General features: G+C 43.1%; 1 protein-coding gene across 7 annotated transcripts in view; it reads left to right on the forward strand.

Annotated features, from left to right (window-relative positions):
* Positions 1 to 24,632, forward strand: part of BICRAL (BICRA like chromatin remodeling complex associated protein) — a 121,228-nt gene that overhangs the window by 60,756 nt on the left and 35,840 nt on the right. For 3 of the 7 annotated variants that reach the window (XM_063604905.1, XM_034962103.3, XM_034962102.3), the window contains exons 3-7: positions 3,051 to 3,146; positions 14,794 to 14,839; positions 15,559 to 15,607; positions 15,698 to 15,766; positions 21,266 to 22,945. In XM_063604905.1, coding sequence (XP_063460975.1) covers positions 14,799 to 14,839; positions 15,559 to 15,607; positions 15,698 to 15,766; positions 21,266 to 22,945 — 1,839 coding nt within the window. In that variant the 5' untranslated portion in view covers positions 3,051 to 3,146; positions 14,794 to 14,798. Of the gene's footprint in view, positions 1 to 3,050; positions 3,147 to 3,189; positions 14,132 to 14,793; positions 14,840 to 15,558; positions 15,608 to 15,697; positions 15,767 to 21,265; positions 22,946 to 24,632 lie in introns of those variants that run through there. The other 4 variants (XM_055113612.2, XM_055113614.2, XM_055113613.2 and 1 more) reach the window with 4 other exon arrangements.

The following is a 24,632-nucleotide window of genomic DNA, read 5'->3' on the forward strand; positions in this document are numbered from 1 at the left end:
ATCTAGGCTCACTGCAAGCTCCGCCTTCCGGGTTCATGCCATTCTCCTGCCTCAGCCTCCAGAGTAGCTGCGACTACAGGCGCCCGCCACCATGCCCAGATAATTTTTTGTATTTTTAGTAGAGATGGGGTTTCACCACGTTAGCCAGGATGGTCTCGATCTCCTGACCTTGTGATCCGTCCATCTCAGCCTCCCAAAGTGTTGGGATTACAGGCGTGAGCTACCACACCCGGCCTTCATATTATTTTGAAGCAAATCTCAGATGTCATTTTTTTTCATTCATACCTATTTCAGTATGGATTTCTAAAAGATACAGATTCTTTTTTTAAAAAATGTGATCCCTGAGGTCAAGTGATTGAGACCATCCTGGCCAACATGGTGAAACCCCCATCTCTAAAAATACAAATATTAGCTGGGCGTGGTGGTGCGTGCTTGTAGTCCCAGCTACTCGGTAGGCTGAGGCAGGAGAATCGCTTGAACCTGAGAGGCGGAGGTTGCAGTGAGCCGAGATCACGCCACTGCACTCTAGCCTGGCAACAGAGCGAGACTCCGTCTGAAAAAAAAAAAAAATAGTGCACGCCTGTACAACTGAAAAAATTTAACAGAATGATATATTTATAATTCATCAGGAATTACAGAATTTCAATGCTGATGGACTCTGGGAAATTGTAAATTTGTAGGATTAACCTAGGATTATGGAATTATATGAGCTTTTAATTAGGCAAGGTCTTTGGGAGCACAGTCTCCATACAAAACACAGCTGCCTTATATTTAAAACCTGGGTATTTCTTCAATATTTATTATACCCACTTATGTGCTATTTGCTGGGGATATGAAGACAAATATGATGAGATTCCTGTTTTTGAGGGTAGTACTATAATATCTTTTTTTTTTTTTTAATACGGAGTTTTGCTCTTGTTGCCCAGGCTGGAGTGCAATGGTGCGATCTTGGCTCACTGCAACCTTCACCTTCCAGGTTTAAGCGATTCTCCTCCCTCAGCCTCCCGAGTAGCTGGGACTACGGGCATGCGCCACCGTGCCTGGCTAACTTTGTATTTTTAGTAGAGATGGGGTTTCTCCATGTTGGTCAGGCTGGTCTCGAACTCCCGACCTCAGGTGATCGCCTGCCTCAGCCTCCCAAAGTGCTGGGATTACAGGCAAGAGCCACTGTGCCCAGCTGTTTATCTTAATGAAATGTGGGCCCTATATGTATACCTATTCTCTTGCTTGCTAAAATAATCATGGATGTCTTGATTTTCACGGATTTCTGTTTCCATTGCCAGATTCACCATTGTTGATGATCATTCCTTTATAATAGATGACAAGTCATGGACTTCTGGGAGTTTGGGAGCTGGTTAAGTTAAATGATTTTCAAACTTTTTTCTTGCAGTTGAGTAAGAATTGAGCTACTCAGCTGAAGGGTGTGTGTGGGGAGAGATGGGAGTGTGAAGAGTGCCTCCACCACCAGCTGTTTTAGGCCTCCAAGACAGCTCCTGGATACCTTAAAGAATACTGGGTCCCAAAGTTAAACACTCACCAATGTGGTCTGTTAAGTTCATTAAGAAATGGGAAACAGGACCCAGAGGTTGGAGCTTCTTTGTCGTCACATGATTAGTCAATGTCAGTATCCAAAACAAGCCCTGTGACTTCCAAATTCAGTGTCCTTGCCCTATGTCTCCAGCCTCTGTAAAGCCTTGCCAGAAATTCTCCCCAGCCCCCTTCATGGTTGGTCACTCTTTCCCCCATGTTATAGCACATTTTTTTGCCAGCTGGATTGCTTAGTATGTTAGGCTTATTTCTTTTTTTGTTGTTTTTTTAATACTTTAAGTTCTGGCCTCCCCTAGCCCCCGGCACCCCCACAACAGGCCCCGATGTGTGATGTTCCCCTCCCTGTTCTCATTGTTCAACTACCACTTATAAGTGAGAACATGCAGTATTTGGTTTTCTGTTCCTGTGTTAGTTTGCCGAGAATGATGGTTTCCAGCTTCATCCATGTCCCTGCAAAGGATATGAACTCATTCTTTTTTATGGCTGCTGTTAGGCTTATTTCTGCCCCACCTCATTCCTACCTCAAGTAGGAATTAAAGCAGTTTAAAGACCTTCAAATTCTTCATTTCATGAGATGAACGAGGGTCGTTTATTGCCTATGTTAATTGTCGTCTTTTCCAACTATGAGAATTTTTGTTTGTTTGTTTGTTTGAGACAGAGTTTCGCTCTTGTTGCCCGGACTAGAGTGCAGTGGCACAATCTTGGCTCACGGCAACCTCTGCCTCCCAGGTTCAAACGATTCAGATTCAAGCCTCCTCACCTCCCAGATTCAAGCAATTCTCCTGCCTCAGCCTCCCAAGTAGCTGGGACCACAGGCCCAAGCCACCATGCCCAGCTAATTTTTTGTATTTTTTGTAGAGATGGGGTTTTGCCATATTGCCCAGGCTGTCTCCAACTCCTGAGCTCAACCGATCCACCTGCCTCAGCCTCCCAAAGTGCTGGAATTATAAGCCACCGTGCCCAGCTGGGAATTTTTATTTATTTATTTTTCTTTATTTTTTGAGACGGAATCTCCCTCTGTCACCCAGGCTGGAGTGCAGTGTCATGATCCTACCTCACTGCAACCTCTGCCTCCCAGGTTCAACCAATTCTCCTGCCTTAGCCTCCCGAGTAGCTGAGATTATAGGCGTGTGCCACCACACCTGGTTGAGTTCTGTATTTTTAGTAGAGACGGGGTTTCACCATGTTGGCCAGACTTGTCTCAAACTCCTGACCTTAGGTGATCCACCCACCTCAGCCTCCCAAAGTGGTGGGATTACAGGCGTGAGCCACTATGCCCAGCCAAATTTTTAAATTTCTAAGTCTTTCTTGTAATAATTTGCCTTACTCTTTTCCACCCACTCCTCCTTGCTTTTAGGAGGCCCTAGCTGATGACAAAATAAATGAAGAAATCCTTGGTTGAATAATAACTAAAAAACTTAAAGCCAATCATGCTGAGTTTGACAGCTTCTTTTCTCCCCAAATGGATATAATTGTGAAAATATTGTCATGTTTTCTTCTAGCAAAACGTCATATTATTTCACAAAAAGCCCAGCGATTTCACCTGAAGAAGCTTGGGAACTCCTGCCAAAAATTGTAGCACTTCTCACATTGCAATGGTAATGAATTGTTGCATGTCTGTCTTCCAAAAGAAAGTGAGTTCCTTCAAAACGGGAACCATGCCAGAAGGTGAAGTCTTGCAATTTCAAAATGTAACAGCACAGAACAATTACAATATAGTAAAAAGAATAAGATGAGAATACTTTACATCCTTATCGACATGAATCGTTATTTGCCCTGCATAAGTGGCTATTCATGGCATAACTTTTTGATGATGACACCCATTGGAAAACTGTCTGCTCAAACACAATAGTTCACTTTTCAGCCTTGCTTCTTCTGTTCTACAAAATGTGAAGGATTTTTAAATTTGTTATTACATTTATGTCATACTATTTTATATTCCCACCCCCTAGCATAGTACCTGGCACTAGTGTTTGTTAAATGAATAATGAATATTCTTTATGCCCATTGAATAGCTTTATTAGAGATAGGAATTAAAGAAGGAGCCTTTCTAATTTCCTAAGCTGTTTTTCAAGGGTAGAAAACAAAAGGAGGCACAGGAGAAAACTGTATAAACAATTTAAATATCTGTCCTCCTTCCTTCTCCCTTTCTCCTATTCTCCCTCTTTCTGAATACTCTGATCCTATAATCTCTGCCGATGAACTCATATAACCCCTTCAAGAGATTTGGTTCAAGACCTTACAAATGACTATGGGGCCAAAATCGAGTAACCGGGCCTGGATTTAACTTCCTGTGTAGAAATAGTGAAAATCAGACACAATATATGAAATAATGGTATTTTAGATATTAGATATCAGGCAGCACAGGACAGTGACTCCTGAGAGGACAAAACAAATGAGATGAGCCCTGTAACCAACCCAGCTTACTGTCAAGAGTGTTTCCTTACCATAGCTCAGGGGAGGAGGAATCCACAGGAAGGCTGATAATCTTCCCGAGTTGAGCTGATGTCTCTGAGAGGTTAAAATGGCCTAAGTTCGGCCGGGCGCGGTGGCTCACGCCTGTAATCCCAGCACTTTGGGAGGCCAAGGCGGGCAGATCACGAGGTCAAGAGATCGAGACCATCCTAGCCAACATGGTGAAACCCCGTCCCTACTAAAAATACAAAAATTAGCTGGGCATGGTGGCGCACGCCTGTAATCCCAGCTACTCGGGAGGCTGAGGCAGGAGAATCACTTGAACCTGGGAGGCGGAGGTTGCAGTGAGCCGAGATTGCGCCACTGCACTCCAGCCTGCTGACAGAGCGAGACTCCATCTCAAAAAAAAAAAAAAAAAAAAAAAAGCCTACGTTCCCAGGGTACCCAGAGTACCAGAGAGAGAGAGCACTGCACTCCACTCTACTATCTGGAGATCTACAGAGTCTTTCTCAAGTTTTCAGCTGATAACTGATGTGTTTAAGAAAACTTCCTAAGTTCTGGGAAGAAACACTACTTGGAGCTCACATAGGGCAGAGAATAGTTTGTGTTCCCATCTGCAAGAGTGCAAAAATCCTTGTAATTCATAGGATATCAGATGAAGTACTCAGAAGGGTATTTATTGCCTCACTATAGGGCAAAATGAATCCTAGACTAAAGATTGACAAAGCTTAAAAGCAAGCCTTAAAAGGATCAGACATTTTGTAAAGAAACTTTGTAAAGTAACTTAACTGTGTCCTAGACAAAGCTCAAAAATATCCAACACCTGATAATGTAAAATTAACAATGTCTGACATCCAATAAAAAAATGACCAGGCATGCAAAGAAGCAGAAAATACCACCCTTAATTGGGACCAACCACAACAACAAAAGCAATCAATAGAAACAGATGCAGAAATTATACAAATGATAGAATTAATCATTTTTTTGTTGGCCAGATGAGGTGTCTTATGCCTGTAATCCTAACACTTTGTGTGGCGGAGGCGGCGGATTGCTTGAGGCCAGGAGTATGAGACCAGCCTGGGCAACATGGTGAAACCCTGTATCTACAAAAAATACAAAAATTAGCTAGCCATGGAGCTCATGCCTGTAATCCCATTACTTTGGGAGGCTGAGGCAGGAGGATCACTTGAGACCAGGGGTTCAAGACCACCCTGGGCAACACAGTGAGACCCTGCCTCTTCAAAAAAAATTTTTTTAAGTTGTTACTATCTTATATAAGTTCAAGAAAATAGTGGAAAGATTAAACAAATAATGGCATGGAATCTCATCTTGGGCCAAGACAACAAAGCAAAAAAAAATTTTTAAATAATAATGACATGGAGTATTTTAAAAAGACCCAAATTGAACTTCTGGAGATGAAAACTACAATGTTTTAAAATAAAAGTGCACTGGATGGGATTAACAGAAGATTAGAGACTGCAGAAGAAAAGATTTATGAATTTGAAGACATATGAATAGAAGCTATCCTAAATGAAAGCCAGAGAGATTAATATACTAAAAAAGGCCAGGCATGGTGGCTCACACCTGTAATCCCAGCACTTTAGGAGGCCAAGGCAAGAGGATCGCTTGAGCCCAGGAGTTCAGGACCAGCCTCCTGGACAACATAGTAAAACCCTGTCTCTACAGAAAATACAGAAATTAGCTGGGCATGATGGCAAGTGCCTGTGGTCCCAGCTACTCAAGAGGCTGAGGTGGATCACCTGAGCCCAGGAGGTCGAGGCTGCAATCAGCTGTGATCCTGCCACTGCACTGCTGCTTGGGCAGCACAGCAAAACCCTGTCTCAAGAAAATTAGTAAATTAAATTAAAAAAATAAAAGACTGAAAGAAAATACAGCATCATTGAGCTGTGGGACACTTCAAATAGTCTAATGATGTAATTGTAGTCCCCAAACAAGAGGGAGGGGCATAAAATATTTGAAAAAATTAATGACTGAAATTTTTCTAAATTGGAGGGAAACTATAAACCTGCAGATTCTAGAAGCTTAGTGAACCCTAACCACTGGAAGCATGAAGAGAACTACACCAAGGCTTTTCATAATCATATTGCTTAAAACCAGTGGTAAAGAGAAAAATATTCAAAGTGTCCAGAGGAAAAAATGACACATTATGAAAAAAAGAAAGAAGAATGATGGCAGACTTTTCTTTGGAAATAATGCAAATGAGAAATAGTACATCAGTATCTTTAAAGAACTGAAAGGAAAAAAACCCGTCAATCTTGAACAATATGCCCAGTGAAAATATATTTCAAAAACGAAGGCAAGATAAACACTTTTTGTGGGGGTGGGGATAGAATCTCTGTCTGTCTCCCAGGCTGGAATGCAGTCACACAATCACGGCTCACTGCAGCCTCAACCTCCCCAGGCTCAGGTGGTCCTCCCACCTCAGCCTCCTGAGCAGCTGGGATTACAGGTGCGCACCACCATGCCCAGCTAATTTTTTTATTTTTTGTAGAGGTGGGGTTTTTCCATGTTGCCCAGGAGGGTCTCAAACTCCTGGACTCAAGCAATCCACCCACTTCAGCCTCCCAAAGTGCTAGGATTACAGGCGTGAGCCACCGTGCCCATCTCACACTCTTTAAAGATATATCAAAACTGAAAGAATTAATCAGCAAAGACCTGCACTACAAAAAATATTAAAGGATTCCTTTCAGGAGAAGGAAAATGATACCAGATGGAAATCTGGATTTACTTAAGAGAATGAAGAACACTAGAAGTAGTAAATATATCAGTAAAAATAAAGTGACTGCAGTTCATTTTACCTTCAATAGGTCCGGGGGTAAAAATGTGATTTTGAAGACTGCAACTATTCCGTAGTTCATGTCTGCTTAAAGTCTCTCAATAATTTGCTAACCTCAGCACCTTTTAGAGGTAAATTTGTTTGTAAATTATTAGGAAGTTATGACTCATGTTATAGCAACTTACTACAAGTAAAGCAAATGTCAGTAGTTTTTGGTACGGTATCTCGTATTGGCTCTTGGTGGTTTTTTTTTTTTTTTTTTTTTGAGACAGGGTCTCACTTTGTCACCCAGGCTGGAGTGCAGTGGCGTGATCTCAGCTGACTGTAGTCTCAACCCCCTGAGTTCAAGCCATCTTCACTAGGCTATATACATACACATATGTATATGTATATATATAAATTATATATATATACAACACACATGTATACATACATATATACACACATACATGTATGTATATGTATATATAAATATACGTATACATACATATACATATACATGCGTGTGTGTGTGTGTGTGTGTGTGTGTATATATATATTTTTTTTTTTAGATGAAGTCTCGGTCTGTTACCCAGGTTGGAGTTCAGTGGCGCGATCTTGGCTCACTGCAGCCTCTGCCTCCCAGGTTCAAGCGATTCTCCTTCCTGCCTTAGCCTCCCAAGTAGCTGGGATTACAGGCATGCGCCACCATGGTCGGCTAATTCTTGTATTTTTAGTAGAACAGGGTTTCACCATGTTGGCCAGGCTGGTCTCGAACTCCTGACCTCAGGTGATCCGCCTGCGTCAGCCACTAGGCTATTATTTTTGAAAGAAGCAAAAGAACAGAGAAGCAGATAAAGGAGGAAACAAAAACATTTGTAATAGTGGCCACATACCAAATTTCAGTTTGCGCAGTCTTTGAAATCCTGTTCTATTACTTTTTTTTTTCTTTTTTTTTGAGACAGGGTCTCACTCTATCACCCAGGCTGGAGTGCAGTGGTGCGATCTCAGCTCATTGCAACTTCCACCTCCTGGTTCAAGAGATTCTCATGCCTCAGCCCCCATAGTAGCTGGGATTACAGGCACGCACCACCACGCCTGGCTCATTTTTTTTGTATTTTTAGTAGAGACAGAGTTTCACCATGTTGGCCAGGCTGTTTTATGACTCTTAAGGGTGAAGTTTGGTTTTCTTCCATTGCTACTGGTCAGAATATCTTTTTTTGTTTTGTTTTGTTTTGAGATGGAGTCTCGCTCTGTTGCCCAGGCTAGAGTGCAGTGGGGCAATCTTGGCTCACTGCAACCCCCATCTCCTGGGTTCAGGCAATTCTCCTGCCTAAGCCTCCCAAGTAGATAGGATTACAGGCATCCACCACCACATACAGCTAATTTTTTTGTATTTTCAGTAAAGACAGGGTTTCACCATGTTGGCCAGGTTGGTCTCAAACTCCTGACCTCAGGTGATCCGCCCATCTCAGCCTCCCAAATTGTTGGGATTACAGGCATGAGCCACCGTGCCCAGCCCAGAATATCTTAAATAGGCAAAACTGATTTGCTGAACTGGGTTTCCTGAAATATCTGTTCTTGCAACCAATTATGTTTCTAATGAGAGCTTAGATTTTCTCCCTCTGTGTGGAAAAAAAATTAATACACTGTTATATCTCTGCCTTGGAGGTCTTTGAAGTTTTGCTGTGAACTTAATTAAATTCAGACTGTTTTTAAGATACAGTATTTCTTGGCCGGGCGCGGTGGCTCCTGACTGTAATCCCAGCACTTTGGGAGCCTGAGGTGGGTGGATCACCTGAGGTCAGGAGTTCGAGACCAGCCTGACCAACGTGGAGAAACCCTGTCTCTACTAAAAATACGAAATTAGCCAGGCATGGTGGTGTGGCCCTGTAATCCTATCTCGGGAGGCTGAGGCAGGACAGTCACTTGAACCCGGTAAGCGGAGGTTGTGGTAAGCCAAGATTGCGCCATTGCTCTCTAGCCTGGGCAACAAGAGAGAAACTCTGTCTCAAAAAAAAAAAAAAGATACAGTATTTCTTTTAAGACAGCTGATGTGGCTTATTCTCCAGGCCAGTAGGCTGCTTTAAAATATTCTAAGGGCTGGGCATGGTAATTGTAATCCCAGCACTTTAGGAGACCAAGGTGGAGGATCACTTAAGTGCAGCAGTTCGAGACCAGCATGGGCAACATAGTGAGACCTCGTCTCTACCAAAAGAAAAAAGAAAAAAAAAAAGTTCTAAGTATTTAGCTGGGCACTGTAGCATACACCTGTAATCCTAGCTACTCAGAAGACTGAAAGGGGAGGATCGCTTGGGCCCAAGAGTTCAAGGCCAGGCTGGGCAACATAATGAAACCCTGTCTCTTCCAAAAAAAAAAGTTCTGAGTATTTGGTATATTTGGTATACTTAAGGAAAGCGAGCCTTACTTGAGGTTCTTTTTAAATTTTATTTTATTTTTGAGATAGGGTTTGGTACTTTTGCCCAGGCTGGAGTGCAGTGGCAAGATCACGGCTCACTGCAACCTTCATGTCCTGCGCTCAAGTCATCCTCCGACCTCAGCCTACCAAGTAGCTGGGACTAAAGGCAAGCGCCACCACACCCAGCTAAACTGACTTGAGGTTCTTGTACTTCAAGGACCATTTTGTGTCCTTCTCCTTGTTTTATTGTTTTTCTTTTTTGATTAGATCTTACATGCATGTGGCACAAATTTCAAAATGTACAAAAGGACATATAAATAAAGAGTATCGGCCGGGCGTGGTGGCTCACGCCTGTAATCCCAGCACTTTGGGAGGCCGAGGCGGGCAGATCACGAGGTCAGGAGATCAAGACCATCCTGGCTAACATGGTGAAACCCGGTCTTTACTAAAAATACAAAAAATTAGCCGGGCGTGGTGGCAGGCGCCTGTAGTCCCAGCTACTCGGGAGGCTGAGGCAGGAGAATGGCGTGAACCCGGGAGGCTGAGCTTGCAGTGAGCCGAGATTGCACCACTGCACTCCAGCCTGGGCGACAGAGCAAGACTCCATCTCAAAAAAAAAAAAAAAAAAAAATTGTGTATCTTCCTCTGTTCCCCAGTCACCCTGTTTTCTTCCCAGAAGCAACTAGTGTTACTGGTTACCTGTGCTTCATTTTAGGTTCTATACATTTACACACACACATCATTTATATGTGTGTGTGTGTGTGTATATATGTGTGTGTGTGTATTTCCCCCACACACATTTGGGAACATAATGTACATAATATTCTGCACCTTTCTTTTTTAATTGACCATATATCCTTCCAAGTTAGTATGATTAAAACTGCCTCATTAGTTTTAATGACTGCAGAGTACTTCACTATGTAGGTAAACCATAATTGATTTAACCAGGACATTTAATCATGGACATTTAGGGTTTTTAAGAGAGTTTTTTAAATTAAGATATAATTTACATACCATAAAATTCACCCTTTTAAAGTATATAATTCAGTAGTTTAATACAAGAACTCTTTTTTTTTTTTTTTTAAGAGGTAGAGTCTGGCTCTGTCGCTTTGGCTGGAGTGCAGTGGTGTGATCATAGCTCACTGCAGCCTTGACCTCCTAGGCTCAAGCAAACAATCCTCCCATCTCAGCCTCCCAAGTAGCTGGAACTACAGGTGTGCATCACCACACTCAACTAATTTTTAAGTGTTTTGTAGAGATTGGGTCTCACTACATTGCCAAGCAGGTTCAAGAACATTTTTATTGCCCCAGAAAGAAACCCCATACCCATGACATCTAGGGTTTTGCCGTCCTTTGTTAAAACCAATTAATACTAAAATAATAATAATAATAATACTGCCCTGGATATTCTTATACACATATCATTTGGTACATGTGAAAGAATACCCACGTGACAGCTGGTTATGGTGGCACATACCTGTAGGCCCAGCTACTTAGGGGGTTAAGGATCTCTTGAGTGCAGAAGTTCAAGTCCAGCCTGGGCAACATAGAGAGACCCTATCTCTAAAAAAAAAAAAAAAAAAAAAAAAAAAGTGAGTAAAAAAGAATATCTGCAGATCTGCAGTACAAATACCTGGAAATGGATTTGCTTGGTAAGCTGATCTGTGCACTTAAGATTTTGAAAGACATTGCTAAATTGCCCTCACTAGAGGTTATATGAGTCTGTATCCTGTCAGTGTATAAAAGTTCCTATTTCCCCACTCCCTGCTAGCAGAATCCTTCATCCAACTTTTCTGTCTTTGCCAATCTGACAGGACATGTAGTATCTCACTACAATATTAATTTTTATTTCCCTTATTATAAGTAAGGTTGATTATTTTATATGCTTAGGAGCTAGTTGTATTTCCTTTTCTGTGAATTGATTGCTCATAAACTGATTAAATCTTTGACTGATATTCTGGATGGATCCTGATAAAAAAATTTTCCTTATTTATAAGAGCTCTTTATTAGGGAGAAAAGCCCTGATAAAAAATTTTTCTTATTTATAGGAGCTCTTTGTGTATTAGGGAGAAAAGCCTTCTGGGGTATGAAGTGGAGGTATTTTTCTCAGTTATTTTTATTTGTTTTAGTCTTTGACTTTGTTTATGATGTGTTTTTCTTTTATCATGCAGAAACTTTGCACTTTATGTCATTGACTTTGTCGGTCTTTTATGACTTGTGTGTCTTATGACATCCTTAGACTTTCCTCACTCCAAGATTGTTAAAAAAAAAAAAAAAATTCTCCCATGAGTTATTCTATTACTTTAAGGTTCTTTCTCCATCCACCATTTAACTCCTAGATCCATCTAGAATTTATTTTTGTGTAAGATATGAGGTGTGAATCTACCTTATTTTCCCCATATGGTTAACAACTTTTCCCCACCGCTTTGAAACGTCATTTTTACACTGTGTCCTCTTGATTAAAAGCTATTATTTAAGATGTTTGTTGGTGCAATTCAGAACAGTTTTAAATATTAGCTTTAATTTTTTAAGAGAGGTAGTCAGGTGTTCAGGACAGTGATTCCTGAACTCTTGGGGTGCCTACAGCCCCCTTCCCTCCACGACAAATCCCACGTCAAGTGCTGCTATTTACAGAGGGGAAGACGTCTTGCTCATGTCTGTTGGGCCAAGAAATAGTTTCCAATCACTCATCCAGGGATTTCCCCTTAGCCTCATAAAATCCACCTGGGGTCAGCCACCCATCTAGGGATTCCAGGGTTGTTACTTGAATGTGAAAAGAGCCTCAACAGGAGTCCAGAAGTAAATGGAGAATCTTTCCAGAGAAAACAAAATTCTTCACTTTTAGGTCATTAGTGACTGATCTTCAGATTATCTTCTCATTTTATTTATTTTTATTTTTATTTTTAATTTTATTTTTTGAGACAGAATCTCTCTCTGTCACCCAGGCTGGAGTGCAGTGGCATGATCTCGGCTCACTGCAACCTCTGCCTCCCAGGTTCAAGCAATTCTCCTGCCTTAGCCTCCTGAGTAGCTGGGACTACAGGCATGTGCCACCATGCCTGGCTAATTTTTTGTATTTTTAGTAGAGACGGGTTTCACCGTGTTGGCCAGGCTGGTCTCGAACTCCTGACCTCAGGTGATCCACCCACCTCGGCCTCCCAAAGTGCTGGGATTACAGGCATGTGCCACCATGCCCGGCCTATCTTCTCATTTTAAAATCATAGACAATTTTGCAATTTTGCTTTGGTAAATTTACTTTGATGGACCATAGGTCATCTGGTGAAAGGAACCCCTGGATTAGGCTATATTATGACTACATTTTGGCATTATTTGAAGCTAGAGAATACAGGGCTAAGGGTCATCTCTTTTAATTTGAAACTGTTTAAGGTGAGAAAAGAGTGTGACCCTTTAAAAAGCAGAATTCTCAGGGTGCCCCTGACTGTAAAGGCTCCTAGAGTTGTACCTACTGGGACCAGAGGAGAAGGCCTGTCTGGCAGTTCCTGATGCTGCTGATAGGGGGTAGATATTCCCAGGGAGCCTTCTTTCAAGCCAAGTGTTTGACTCCCTGTTTTGTTTGGTAGAGAAGGTTGCACAATGGCTTTTAATCTCATTCAGTATTATAAAAGTGTTCTGTTTGCACTACTCAAGGAGTAGTTTGTCACTCTAAACTTAGGGGTAGCAGCTGTTCTCTGTGCTTGAAAGTGCTAGTGGTAGTAACACCTCAATGGAGTGACTGGTGTTGACTTCCTGCCTCAGGGCTTGTTTAACCCTTAGGGCACCTCATCAAGTAGAGGAACTAGGCAAGTGTGTCAAGTAAGGAGGGAAGCTGGGAGAGTTGTGGAAGTGTTTTTCTTTGGTATAGGCTATTTTTCACTTACATTTTTATTAATTAGTTTGTTCTAGAGACGGACACTTAAAAAAATGAATTCACAAAGGATACAGGGGAATTCAATTTAAGCGGTCATGTTAAAAAAGTAATATCTACTTTATAGGCTTAATGTATGTCATAATTGGCTAATTTATTCCATATGATTATGATGCCTGAGAGAGAAGCCTATGGTATGCTGATGAGCCATGGTTAATACAATTTTATCTCACTAAATGTCGTCAGGATTTAAGGGAAGACCTTCACACAGATTTTTCTGTATCTATGTGATGATCATTTTCCTGCTTTTCCTTTCTGTCCCATCTTCACTCCTCCACAGTCATGTTACACTAGTATAGTCATGTGAGTGTGCCCATGAGTAACTCCAAGTTGAGTTCTAAAAAGCAGGTTTCACTTAGCCAGCTGCCCTTGTCAGTTTCAGCCTTGGGAGTCACCTTTTGGTATCTTTTCCCACTCCTTCTTCCTCCTTTCTCAACCATCATTTCTCCTCTCCACTGGATTCTACTCACAGGGTTTGTAATCTCCCAGATCATTCAGCATCTGAATGAATTCAGCCGCCAAGGGGAAGATCACTGGCAGATCCCAGTGGGGGTACTTACCCCTTCCAGACTCTTCCTGAGGAAAGCAAGTTACCTTCCATGTAGCAGGAGTACATTTTATACTAGTTTGGCCTTGTGACTGTTAGAGTGGGAAGTCTGAGGGAATTGGAGAAGAGATGCAGTTTTAACAGAGGAAAAACATTTAGTAGAGACTGTCCCTTCTGCCTTCGGGCGTGTCCCTCTTCTGGGCATCTCTTCAGGATTTCATTCCTACGTTCAACTGCCGTTCACAACTGCCCTTTCCAACTGCTCCAGAACTCTTGGCCCTGGCATTCCGTGATGTAAATTATTCCACACTTGGCTCAAAAGGGTGTGAAGCGGTGTTGCCAGGTGTCGGATCACTAGTGTAAGTTTCCCAGTCTGTGGGGAGAGCTGCTCTTGGAATCTGTGCAGTTGTTGTTGTTTCAGCCGAAGCATAGTCATTTCACTGGCTAAGCTTGACGCTGTCGCTGGTGGGGGAGAGAGGGATCTCAGGGCCTGGAGCTAGGGTGAACTTTTTTGGTTGAGATTCTCTACTTTAAGGATTCTAGTGTTAGGATGTAGATTGTTTGGAGTTGAACAAGGGTGGTGCTACTGCAAAAGGAGAATGTGGGACCGGCAGGCCAGAGCCTGCAGAGACTGCCTGCGGCTAGGGTGCCCCCTCTTCTCTCTCTAAATGCAGGAAGAACCATTTTCTTATCTTCCTAAAGATAGCCAGAATATGGCAAAAAATGTAGGTTGCTCACCATGTTTAGGAACATTGAGTCACAAAATTAAAAGACCTCTATGTCTATGAGATCTTTTCTAAAACATAAATATTATTTTTCCCCTTGTTTATTGTACATTTTGAGGAAGTTACTGTTCATGGTTTATAGCCCCTTAGGGGAATCTGCATGTGAGGGAGGTTGCTGCCAACTGTCTTTGATTTGTCTAGATTCTTTTTTGACTTATAAGTTAAAGGTTTGTTTTCAATAAAAAGTTTAAATTGAATACTTTATCTCTCAAATGACCTCAAAATTTTTAAAATTACATTAATATTAAGCAGAGGAAAACTCACGTGAATTACAGTTATTTATCCAGAAAAGTGTAAGGCATACTTTTGTATTGCATTGATACTACTGTCTTTAATCTGCTTTACTGAAACCTGTTTTCCTCTCCCTTTTCTTTATAGTTGTCATGGATGATGATGATGACTCGTGTCTCCTTGATCTTATTGGGTAAGATGCTTATTCCAAAACCTGGGTAAATCAAATGTGTGAGGTTTGCTGAACACTAAGACAACCTAATAGCATATAACACCTGGTAGGTATTTTAAATAAAAATTAAATAATAATCATAGGTTTAGTAGAGAAACAGAGACATGATTAACATAGGGGTTGTAATTCAGTAATTCTTTTTTTTTTTTCCTTTTGAGACAGGGTCTCACTCTGTCACCCAGGCTAAAGTGCAGCAGCACAATCTCAGCTCACTCCTCCACCTCCCAGGCCCACACGATCCTCCCACCTCAGCCTCCCAAGTAGCGGGGACTACAGTCACATGCCTGTGACTAATTTTTTGTGTTTTTTTTTTTTTGTAGAGACAGGGTTTTGCCATGTTGTACAAGCTGGTCTCCAACTCCTAGACTCAAGTGATCCTCCTGCCTCAGCCTCCCAAAGTGCTGGGATTACAGGCATGAGCCACTGTGCTCAGCAAGTAATTATTTATTAAATTTATTTCCTAATAAATCCCAGGAGGCAGAAGTGAATAATAATAGGAAATGGCACAATATCAAAACAAAAACAAGATTTTAAAAAAAAACCTACTAATTGTTTTAAAATAGGGAGAGGATTTTACTTAGGTAATAAATCATTTTCTTTCTACTCTAGTAAAAATTAGTTCTAAATATAGATAGTGTATTTGTTTGTTGTTTTATCTCTTTTTTTCCTCTCTTTTCTAGAGACCCACAAGCATTGAACTATTTTCTACATGGACCTAGTAATAAATCTGTAAGTAATGCGTAGAATACCACAGACATCTATTTTGTTTCTGCTTTACAGTTAAAGTAGTAACCACCTATTGAATTTGTATCTTTGCAGAGCAATGATGACTTGACTAATGCAGGATATTCTGCAGCCAATTCAAATTCAATTTTCGCCAACTCTAGTGTGAGTATTGGAAACTAAATGCAATGATTGAATGGTTTCTGTCTGATTGATGCCTTGTGAACTGAGCCTTTAGCTGCCTTTGTATCATGAGAATCCTTACCTTGTCTGTTGTAATTAATTTAATTTAATTTATTTATTTTGAGATGGGGCCTCACTCTGTCACCCAGACTGGAGTGCAGTGGTGCGATCACAGCTCACTGCAGCCTCGACCTCCCAGGCTGAAGCGATCCTCCCACCTCAGCCTCCCGAATAGCTGGGACTACAGGCGCATGCCACCACACGGGCTAATTTTTGTATTTTTAATAGAGACAGAGTTTCGCCATGTTAGCCCGGCTGGTCTTGAACTCTCAGGCTCAAGCAATACACCTACCTTGGCCTCCCAAAATGTTGGAATTACAGGTGTGAGCCACTGTGCCCAGCCTGTTGTAATTTATATAGGAAGAAAATCTATTGAATTATGTAGACATTTTCTACTTTTAACTTAGTCAATTAAGACAAGCTATATGGCCAGGTACAGTAGCTCACACCTGTAATCTCAGCACTTTGGGAGGCCAAAGTGGGAGAATCATTTGAGCTCAGGAGTTCAAGACCAGCCTGGGCAACATAGCAAGACCCTGTCTCTATTTTTAAAAAATAAAATAGACCAGACACGGTGGGTCATGCCTGTAATCCCAACACTTTGGGAGGCCGAGGTGGGTGGATCACGAGGTCAGGAGTTAAAGATCAGCCTGGCCAAGATGGTAAAACCCCATTTCTACTAAAAATACAAAAAAAAATTAGCCAGGCATGGTGGTAGGCGCCTGTAATCCCAGCTACTCGGGAGGCTGTGGCAGAGAATTGCATAAACCCAGGAGGCAAAGGATGCAGCGAGCCAAGATCCCGCCACTGCATTCCAGCCTGGGCAACAGAGCGAAACTCCATCTCAAACAATAAATAAATAAATAAATAAAATAATACACCAGGCACGGTGGCTCACACCTGTAATCCCAGCACTTTGGGAGGCCGAGGCAGGCAGATCATGAAGTCAGGAGATCGAGACCATCCGGGCCAACACGGTGAAACCCCATCTCTACTAAAAACACAGAAATTGGCGTGGTGGCGCATGCCTGTAATCCCAGCTACTCAGGAGGCTGAGGCAGGAGAATCGCTTGAACCAGGGAGTTGGAGGTTGCAGTGAGCCGAGATTGCACCATTACACTCCAGCCTGGCCACATAGCGAGACTCTGTCTCAAAAAAATATAAATAAATAAATAAATAATAAATAATAAAAAGACAAACTATATGAGGTTGTCTTTTAAATAATAAAAAGACAAGTTATATATCCACTTTGCCATTTTTCTAAGCTTTCAACTTTCTTTTTTTGAGACAGAATCTTGCTCTGTTGCCCAGGCTGGAGTGCAGTGGCACGATCTTGCCTCACTGCAGCCTCTGCCTCCTGGGTTCAAGCAATTCTCCTGCCTCAGCTTCCCTAGTAGCTGGGATTACAGGTACCCACCACCGCACTAGCTAATTTTTGTATTTTTAGTAGAGACTGCATTTCTCCATGTTGGCCTGGAAGATCTTGAACTCCTGATCTCAAGTGATCCCCGCCCCATTACAGGCGTGAGCCACTGCACCTGGCCTCAACATTCTTTCTAAAATGACTCAGAAATGTTACAGCCTGAGAAACTCATATTAGAATGTTTTGAACCTTGTTACATAATAATCTTTAAAGAAATTATTCTTAATTCATAGTTACTTATAAGTTGTTTTCATCTTAAATGAGAAAAACAAAGATAATGAGTAACACTTGAGCATTTAGTATGTGCTTGGCATTAAGAGCTTAACATATATTAACCTCAGCCAGACATGGTGGCCCATGCCTGTAATCCCACCATTTTAGGAGGCCAAGGCAGGAGGATTACTTGAGCTCAGGAGTTTGAGACCAACCAGCATAGTGAGACCCCATCTCTACAAAAAATTTAAAAATTAGACCAGCAGCTGGGCGCAGTGGCTCACGCCTCTAATCCCAACACTTTGGGAGGCCGAGGCAGGCAGACCACGAGGTCAGGAGTTCGAGACCAGCCTGGCCAACATAGATGAAACCCCATCTCTACTAAAAATACAAAAAATTAGCCGGGCGTAGTGGCGTGTGCCTGTAATCCCAGCTACTCAGGAGACTGAGGCAGGAGAATTGCTTGAACCTGGGAGGTGGAGGTTGCAGTGAGCCAAGATCACGCCACTGCACTCCAGCCTGGGCGACAGTGCAAGACTCTGTCTCAAAAAAAAAAAAAAAATTGGCTGGGCGCGGTGGCTCACGCCTGTAATCCCAGCACTTTGGGAGGCCAAGGTGGGCGGATCATGAGGTCAGGAGATCAAAACCATCCTGGCTAACACGGTGAAACCCCGTCTCTACTAAAAATACAAAAAAATTAGCCGGGCGTTGTGGCGGCTGCCTGTAGTCCCAGCTACTTGGGATGCTGAGGCAGGAGAATGGCTTGAACCTGGGAGGTGGAGCTTGCAGTGAGCTGAGATTGCGCCACTGCACTTCAGCCCAGGCGACAGAGCAAGACTCGGTCTCAAAAAAAAAAAAAAAAAAATAGATGAGCATGGTGGTGCATGCCTATAGTCCCAGTCCTGCTGAGGCAGGATCCCTTGAGCCCAGGAGTTGGAGGCTGCAGTGAGCCAAGATTGTGCCACTGCACTCCAGCCTAGGTGACAGAGTGAGACCCTATCTCAAAAAAAAGAAACCCAAGACATGTATTAACCTCATTTAATCTTCACAATGATTCCATGAAGTGGTTCTATTAAGATACATATTTTGGCCAGGTGCGGTGGCTCACACCTGTAATCCCAACACTTGTGAGAGGCCGAGGTAGGTGGATCACCTGAGGTGAGGAGTTCAAGACCAGCCTGGCCAACATGGCAAAACCCTATCTCTACTAAAAAATATAAAAATTAGCTGGGCGTGGTGGTGGGCACCTGTAATCCCAGCTACTTGGGAGGCTGAGGCAGGGAGAATTGCTTGAACCAGGAAGGCGGAAGTTGCAGTGAGTCGAGATCGGGCCACTGCACTCCAGCATGGGTGACACAGTGAGACTCTGTCTCAGGGGAAAAAAGAAAAAAAGATACATATTTTAGAGATGAGGAAACTAAAGCACAGAAAGGTTAAGTTACTTGGCCAAATAGTACACAGCCATGAGTTGCAGAGCTAGGATTCTAACCCAGGCCACCAGGCTCTGGAACTCATGTTCTTTTTTTTTTTTTTTTTTTTTGAGACAAGAGTCTCGCTCTGTTGCCCAGGCTGAAGTGCAGTGGTGCAATCTCGGCTCACTGCAACCTCCACCTCCTGGGTTCCAGCAATTCTCCTGCCTCAGTCTCCTGAGTAGCTGGGATTACAGGCGCGTGTCACCGTGCCCGGCTAATTTTTGTATTTTTAGTAGAAACGAGGTTTCACCCAGTTGGCCAGGCTGGTCTTGAACTCCGGACCTCAGGTGATCCACCCACCTCGGCCTCCCTAAGTGCTTGGATTACAGGAGTGAGCCACTGTGCCCAGCCTCCATGTTCTTAACCTCCAGGGGCATCTAGGCAAGAAACCTGACCTGGGGGATTGGGGTGTCCTGCCTGGAGACTATATCGAGATTACTGTGTTTGAGCCTTAGGTTCCCTTACTCTTTTCAGTTGCTTTGTTGTGCTGTGGATGGTAGTCAGAAGTTGTACTGCCCAAGGTTGACTCCTTGCCCTACCACTTATTAGCCATGTAACCTTAGATATATCACTAAATCTCTGTGAGGGTCAATTTCCTCTTGTTTGTTTGTTTGTTTGTTTTTTTGAGACAAAGTTTCACTCTTGTTGCCCAGGCTGGAGTGCAATGGCACAATCTTGGCTCACTGCAACCTCTGCCTCCCAGATTCAAGTGATTCTCCTCCCTCAGCCTCCTTAGTAGCTGGGATTACAGGCATGCACCACCACCCCCAGCTAATTTTGTATTTTTAGTAGAGACAGGGTTTCTCCATGTTGGTCAGGCTGGTCTCAAACTCCCAACCTCAGGTGATCCGCCCGCCTCAGCCTCCCAAAGTGCTGGGATTAATAGGTGTGAGCCACCGCGCCTGGCCAATTTCCTCATTTATGAAACCAGAATAACAATGGAATTACCTCAGAGGGTGGTTAACATTAGTTGACTATACTGTTGAACTCACTTGGTATGGTGCTCAGTAAATATTAACTTACTATCATCAGGACCTATATTTTCTTCACCTATAAAATGGAATGGTGTTCAGAAAGTCCTTGGGATGGACAGTTCTTTTTAATAGTCACGTGTGTGTAAGGCACGTAAGATCATATCATGCAAGATATCTCTGCCACAACACTGATCTCTGGTAAGGCTTGTGAATCAGTAGCATTTCTGACATTCATTTTGAACAAATAATCACTACATATGATGCCGTTAAACCCATAAAGTAGATATTTGGCCTATCCCTCAACATTAATGATTTTTATTTAGCAACTGTCCTATTTCCATGTGAGTATTAATTCTATCTTTTCAAATTGCTTCATTCAATATGTATTTATTGGCAACTATTTTTGCATCATGTCAGTGTAGTAGAAATCTCGAAAATACTCTGAGGCTGGGGACGGTGCCTCACGCCTGTAATCCCAGCACTTTGGGAGGCCAAAGCAGGAGGATTACTTGTGTGCAGGAGTTCAAGACCAGCCTGGGCAAGATGGTGAAACCCCATCTCTAAAAACCAAAAACAAAAAAATTTAACTCAGTGTGGTGGGGCACACCTGTAGTCCCACCTACTCAGGAGGCCGAGATGGGAGGATCTCATGAACCCAGGAGTTCACAGCAGCAGTGAGTTATTATTGGGCCACTGCACTCCAGCCTGGGCAAAAGATCGAGACCCCAGATCAAAAAATTAAAAAGTAAATAAAGTCTGTGGCAGTATCTCAAAAAAATGAAGCTAAGCTCCAAGTAGTCCTCAGTATGTTCGCATTATCTGTTCTCTATAAAATAATTTATCAGCATGATGGATGCATATACTTATAATGTCAAGCATCATTACGATGGAAATAAAATATCAGAATAAGGTGAGCAGTTTAGAGAGTTATGCCTGAGAAGCAGACTGTCATGCTTTATTCATATTCAAAAGTAAGATTGGCCAGGCGCGGTGGCTCACTCCTGTAATCCCAGCACTTTGGGAGGCCGAGGCGGGCGGATCACGAGGTCGGGAGATTGAGACCATGGTGAAACCCCATCTCTACTAAAAATACAAAAAATTAGCTGGGCGCGGTGGCAGGCGCCTGTAGTCCCAGCTACTGGGGAGGCTGAGGCAGGAGAGTGGCGTGAACCCGGGAGGCGGAGCTTGCAGTGAGCTGAGATCGCGCCACTGCACTCCAGCCTGGGTGACAGAGCAAGACTCCATCTCAAAAAAAAAAAAAAAGTAAAAGTAAGATTAATTTTTATGCATCCTTTTTAAAGGTTACATATGCCATGTAACATACTGTTTATTTTTTTAGAATGCTGATCCTAAGTCATCCCTCAAAGGTGTAAGCAACCAGCTTGGAGAAGGGCCCAGTGATGGACTGCCACTTTCAAGTAGCCTCCAGTTTCTTGAAGATGAACTCGAGTCTTCTCCTCTTCCTGATCTCACTGAGGACCAACCTTTCGACATTCTTCAGAAATCCTTGCAAGAGGCCAATATCACTGAACAGACATTGGCAGAAGAGGCATATTTGGATGCCAGTATAGGTTCAAGCCAACAGTTTGCACAAGCTCAGCTTCATCCTTCTTCATCAGCATCCTTTACTCAGGCTTCTAATGTTTCTAATTACTCAGGTCAGACGCTGCAGCCTATAGGGGTGACGCATGTGCCTGTTGGAGCATCGTTTGCAAGCAATACAGTGGGTGTACAACATGGCTTTATGCAACATGTGGGGATCAGTGTTCCCAGCCAGCATTTGTCTAATAGCAGTCAGATTAGTGGTTCTGGTCAAATACAGTTAATTGGGTCATTTGGTAATCATCCTTCCATGATGACTATTAATAACCTAGATGGATCTCAAATCATATTAAAGGGCAGCGGGCAGCAAGCCCCATCAAATGTGAGTGGAGGGCTCCTGGTTCATAGACAGACTCCTAATGGCAACTCCTTGTTTGGGAACTCCAGTTCCAGTCCAGTAGCACAGCCTGTTACCGTTCCATTTAACAGCACAAATTTTCAAACATCTTTGCCTGTGCATAACATCATCATACAAAGGGGTCTTGCACCAAATTCAAATAAAGTCCCAATTAATATACAGCCAAAGCCTATCCAGATGGGTCAGCAAAATACATACAATGTGAACAATTTGGGAATTCAGCAGCACCACGTACAACAAGGGATCTCTTTTGCTTCTGCAAGCTCACCCCAGGGCTCAGTAGTTGGTCCACACATGTCTGTGAACATTGTAAACCAACAGAACACAAGAAAGCCAGTCACCTCACAGGCAGTGAGCAGCACTGGGGGCAGTATTGTTATTCATTCCCCCATGGGCCAACCTCATGCACCCCAAAGTCAGTTCCTTATACCTACAAGCCTTTCTGTCAGTTCCAACTCGGTACACCACGTCCAGACTATAAATGGGCAACTTCTTCAAACTCAACCCTCTCAGCTCATTTCTGGCCAAGTGGCCTCAGAGCATGTCATGTTGAACAGAAACTCTTCCAACATGCTCAGGACCAACCAACCATATACCGGACAGATGCTTAACAACCAGAATACTGCCGTCCACTTAGTGTCTGGGCAGACATTTGCTGCCTCTGGAAGTCCAGTGATAGCCAATCATGCCTCTCCTCAGCTTGTGGGTGGACAGATGCCCTTGCAGCAGGCATCCCCAACTGTATTACACCTGTCACCTGGGCAGAGCAGCGTTTCCCAAGGAAGACCTGGCTTCGCCACCATGCCCTCGGTGACAAGCATGTCAGGACCTAGTCGGTTCCCTGCTGTCAGCTCAGCCAGCACTGCCCATCCTAGTCTTGGGTCTGCAGTTCAGTCTGGTTCATCAGGATCAAACTTTACAGGAGATCAGCTGACCCAGCCAAACAGGACTCCAGTACCAGTCAGTGTGTCTCATCGTCTTCCAGTTTCTTCTTCCAAGTCTACCAGCACCTTCAGTAACACACCTGGAACAGGAACCCAGCAACAATTCTTCTGCCAGGTAATGCCCTTTCCCAAATAAATATTTGGCTGATTATAGAATGGAAAAATGAGATGTGTATTTACTAGAATATAATTTTCATCCTAGGCATCCAATTTCTTAAAAATTTTAGGCCAGGTGTAGTGGCTCATGCCTGTAATCCCAACACTTTGGGAGGCTGAGGCTGGAGGATCACTTGAACCCAGGAGTTCGAGGCCAGCCTGGGCAACATAGTGAGACCCTGACTCTACCAAAAATTTAAAAATTAGCTGAGCGTGGTGGTGCACACCTGTAGTCCCAGCTACTCTGGAGGCTGAGGCAGGAGAATAGCTTGAGCATGGGAGGTTGAGGCTGCAGTGAGCCATGATTGTACCACTGCACTGGGTGATAGAGTGAGACCCTGTCTCAAAAAAAAAAAATTTTTTTTTACACTTATGACTGGTTATCTTTTTTCTCGATTTTCTTTTTTGCCAGGGGGCGGGGGTAGGGGGTCTCACTCTGTCGCCTAGGCTGGAGGGCAGTGGCGCAATCATAGCTCACTGCAGCCTCAACCTACTGGGCTCAGATGATCTTCCCACCTCAGCCTCCCAGGTAGCTGGGACTACAAGCACGTACCAGCACACCTAACTAGTTTTTTGTATTTTTTGTAGATTTGGGGTTTCGCCATGTTGCCCAGGCTGGTCTTGAACTCCTGGGCTCAAGAAATCCCCTGGCCTTGGCTTCCCAAAGTACTGGGATTACAGGCCACCACACCCGACCTTTTTTCTTCTTAAAATTTTTTATCCAGTGTAGCATTGTAGAGTGGAGACTCTGGAGTTAGACTCTTGAGTTTGAATCTAAGCTTTATGACATGGAAAAAGTTAACTTACCATTCTAGACTTAATTGTCTTCATCGGTGAAATGGGGATAATGATACTGCCATCCCATGGAGTTATCAGGAGGGTGAAATGAGATAATCTATACAAAGCACTTAGACATAGACCCTGGCAAATAGCAAATACTCCATAGGAGCTTGTATTTATACGTAATTAAATTCATTATGGGCATTTAAAATGAAAGCTTATTTTAGATTATATATTTACATTGTATACCAGGGTATTAGGACATGTGACTGTGGACTTGTTGAAGATGTGGTAGCTGCTTCTTGGTTGCCAACAGGAAAGGCTCAGGGACTCAGTGTGACTCAGTAGTGGGTAACTGGCCTGCAGCAGAGGGAAGCACATAAAGGGAGAGATCGAGGCACTCTCATTTGACCAAGTACCTGACCTGAGCTTGCTCTTACTATACTGTTATGCAGATTAATTACTGTGGGCAATTGGTAAACCACATAAGGATTATGTTTCTGAAAAGAATCTCAAGTGGTCATGAGCTTTAGTCCTTCACTGTCATCTGCTGATCCTTCGACGGCTCCATCATTTGGTTCCCACTCATTCTGAGCATGCTCCATAGTTCCAGCTCCTCTTCTTCTCATCTGGGAGGACCCATGCCTTACCCTACTTTCGACCCCTCAGTCCTGCATTTCCCCTGCCTTTCTCCTCCTCCACATTCAGAAGGATTCAAAAACTTCTGTTTATATATGTCAACATATTTCAAAATCTTTTTTTTTTTTTGAGGCAGTCTCACTCTGTTGCCCAGGCTAGCATGCAGTGGCGAAATCTCAGCTCACTGCAGCCTCCGCCTCCCAGCCTCAAGTGATCCTTCCACCTCA

This window comes from Pan paniscus, chromosome 5, assembly GCF_029289425.2.
Source record: "Pan paniscus chromosome 5, NHGRI_mPanPan1-v2.0_pri, whole genome shotgun sequence".
Classification (NCBI taxonomy): Eukaryota; Metazoa; Chordata; class Mammalia; order Primates; family Hominidae; genus Pan; species Pan paniscus.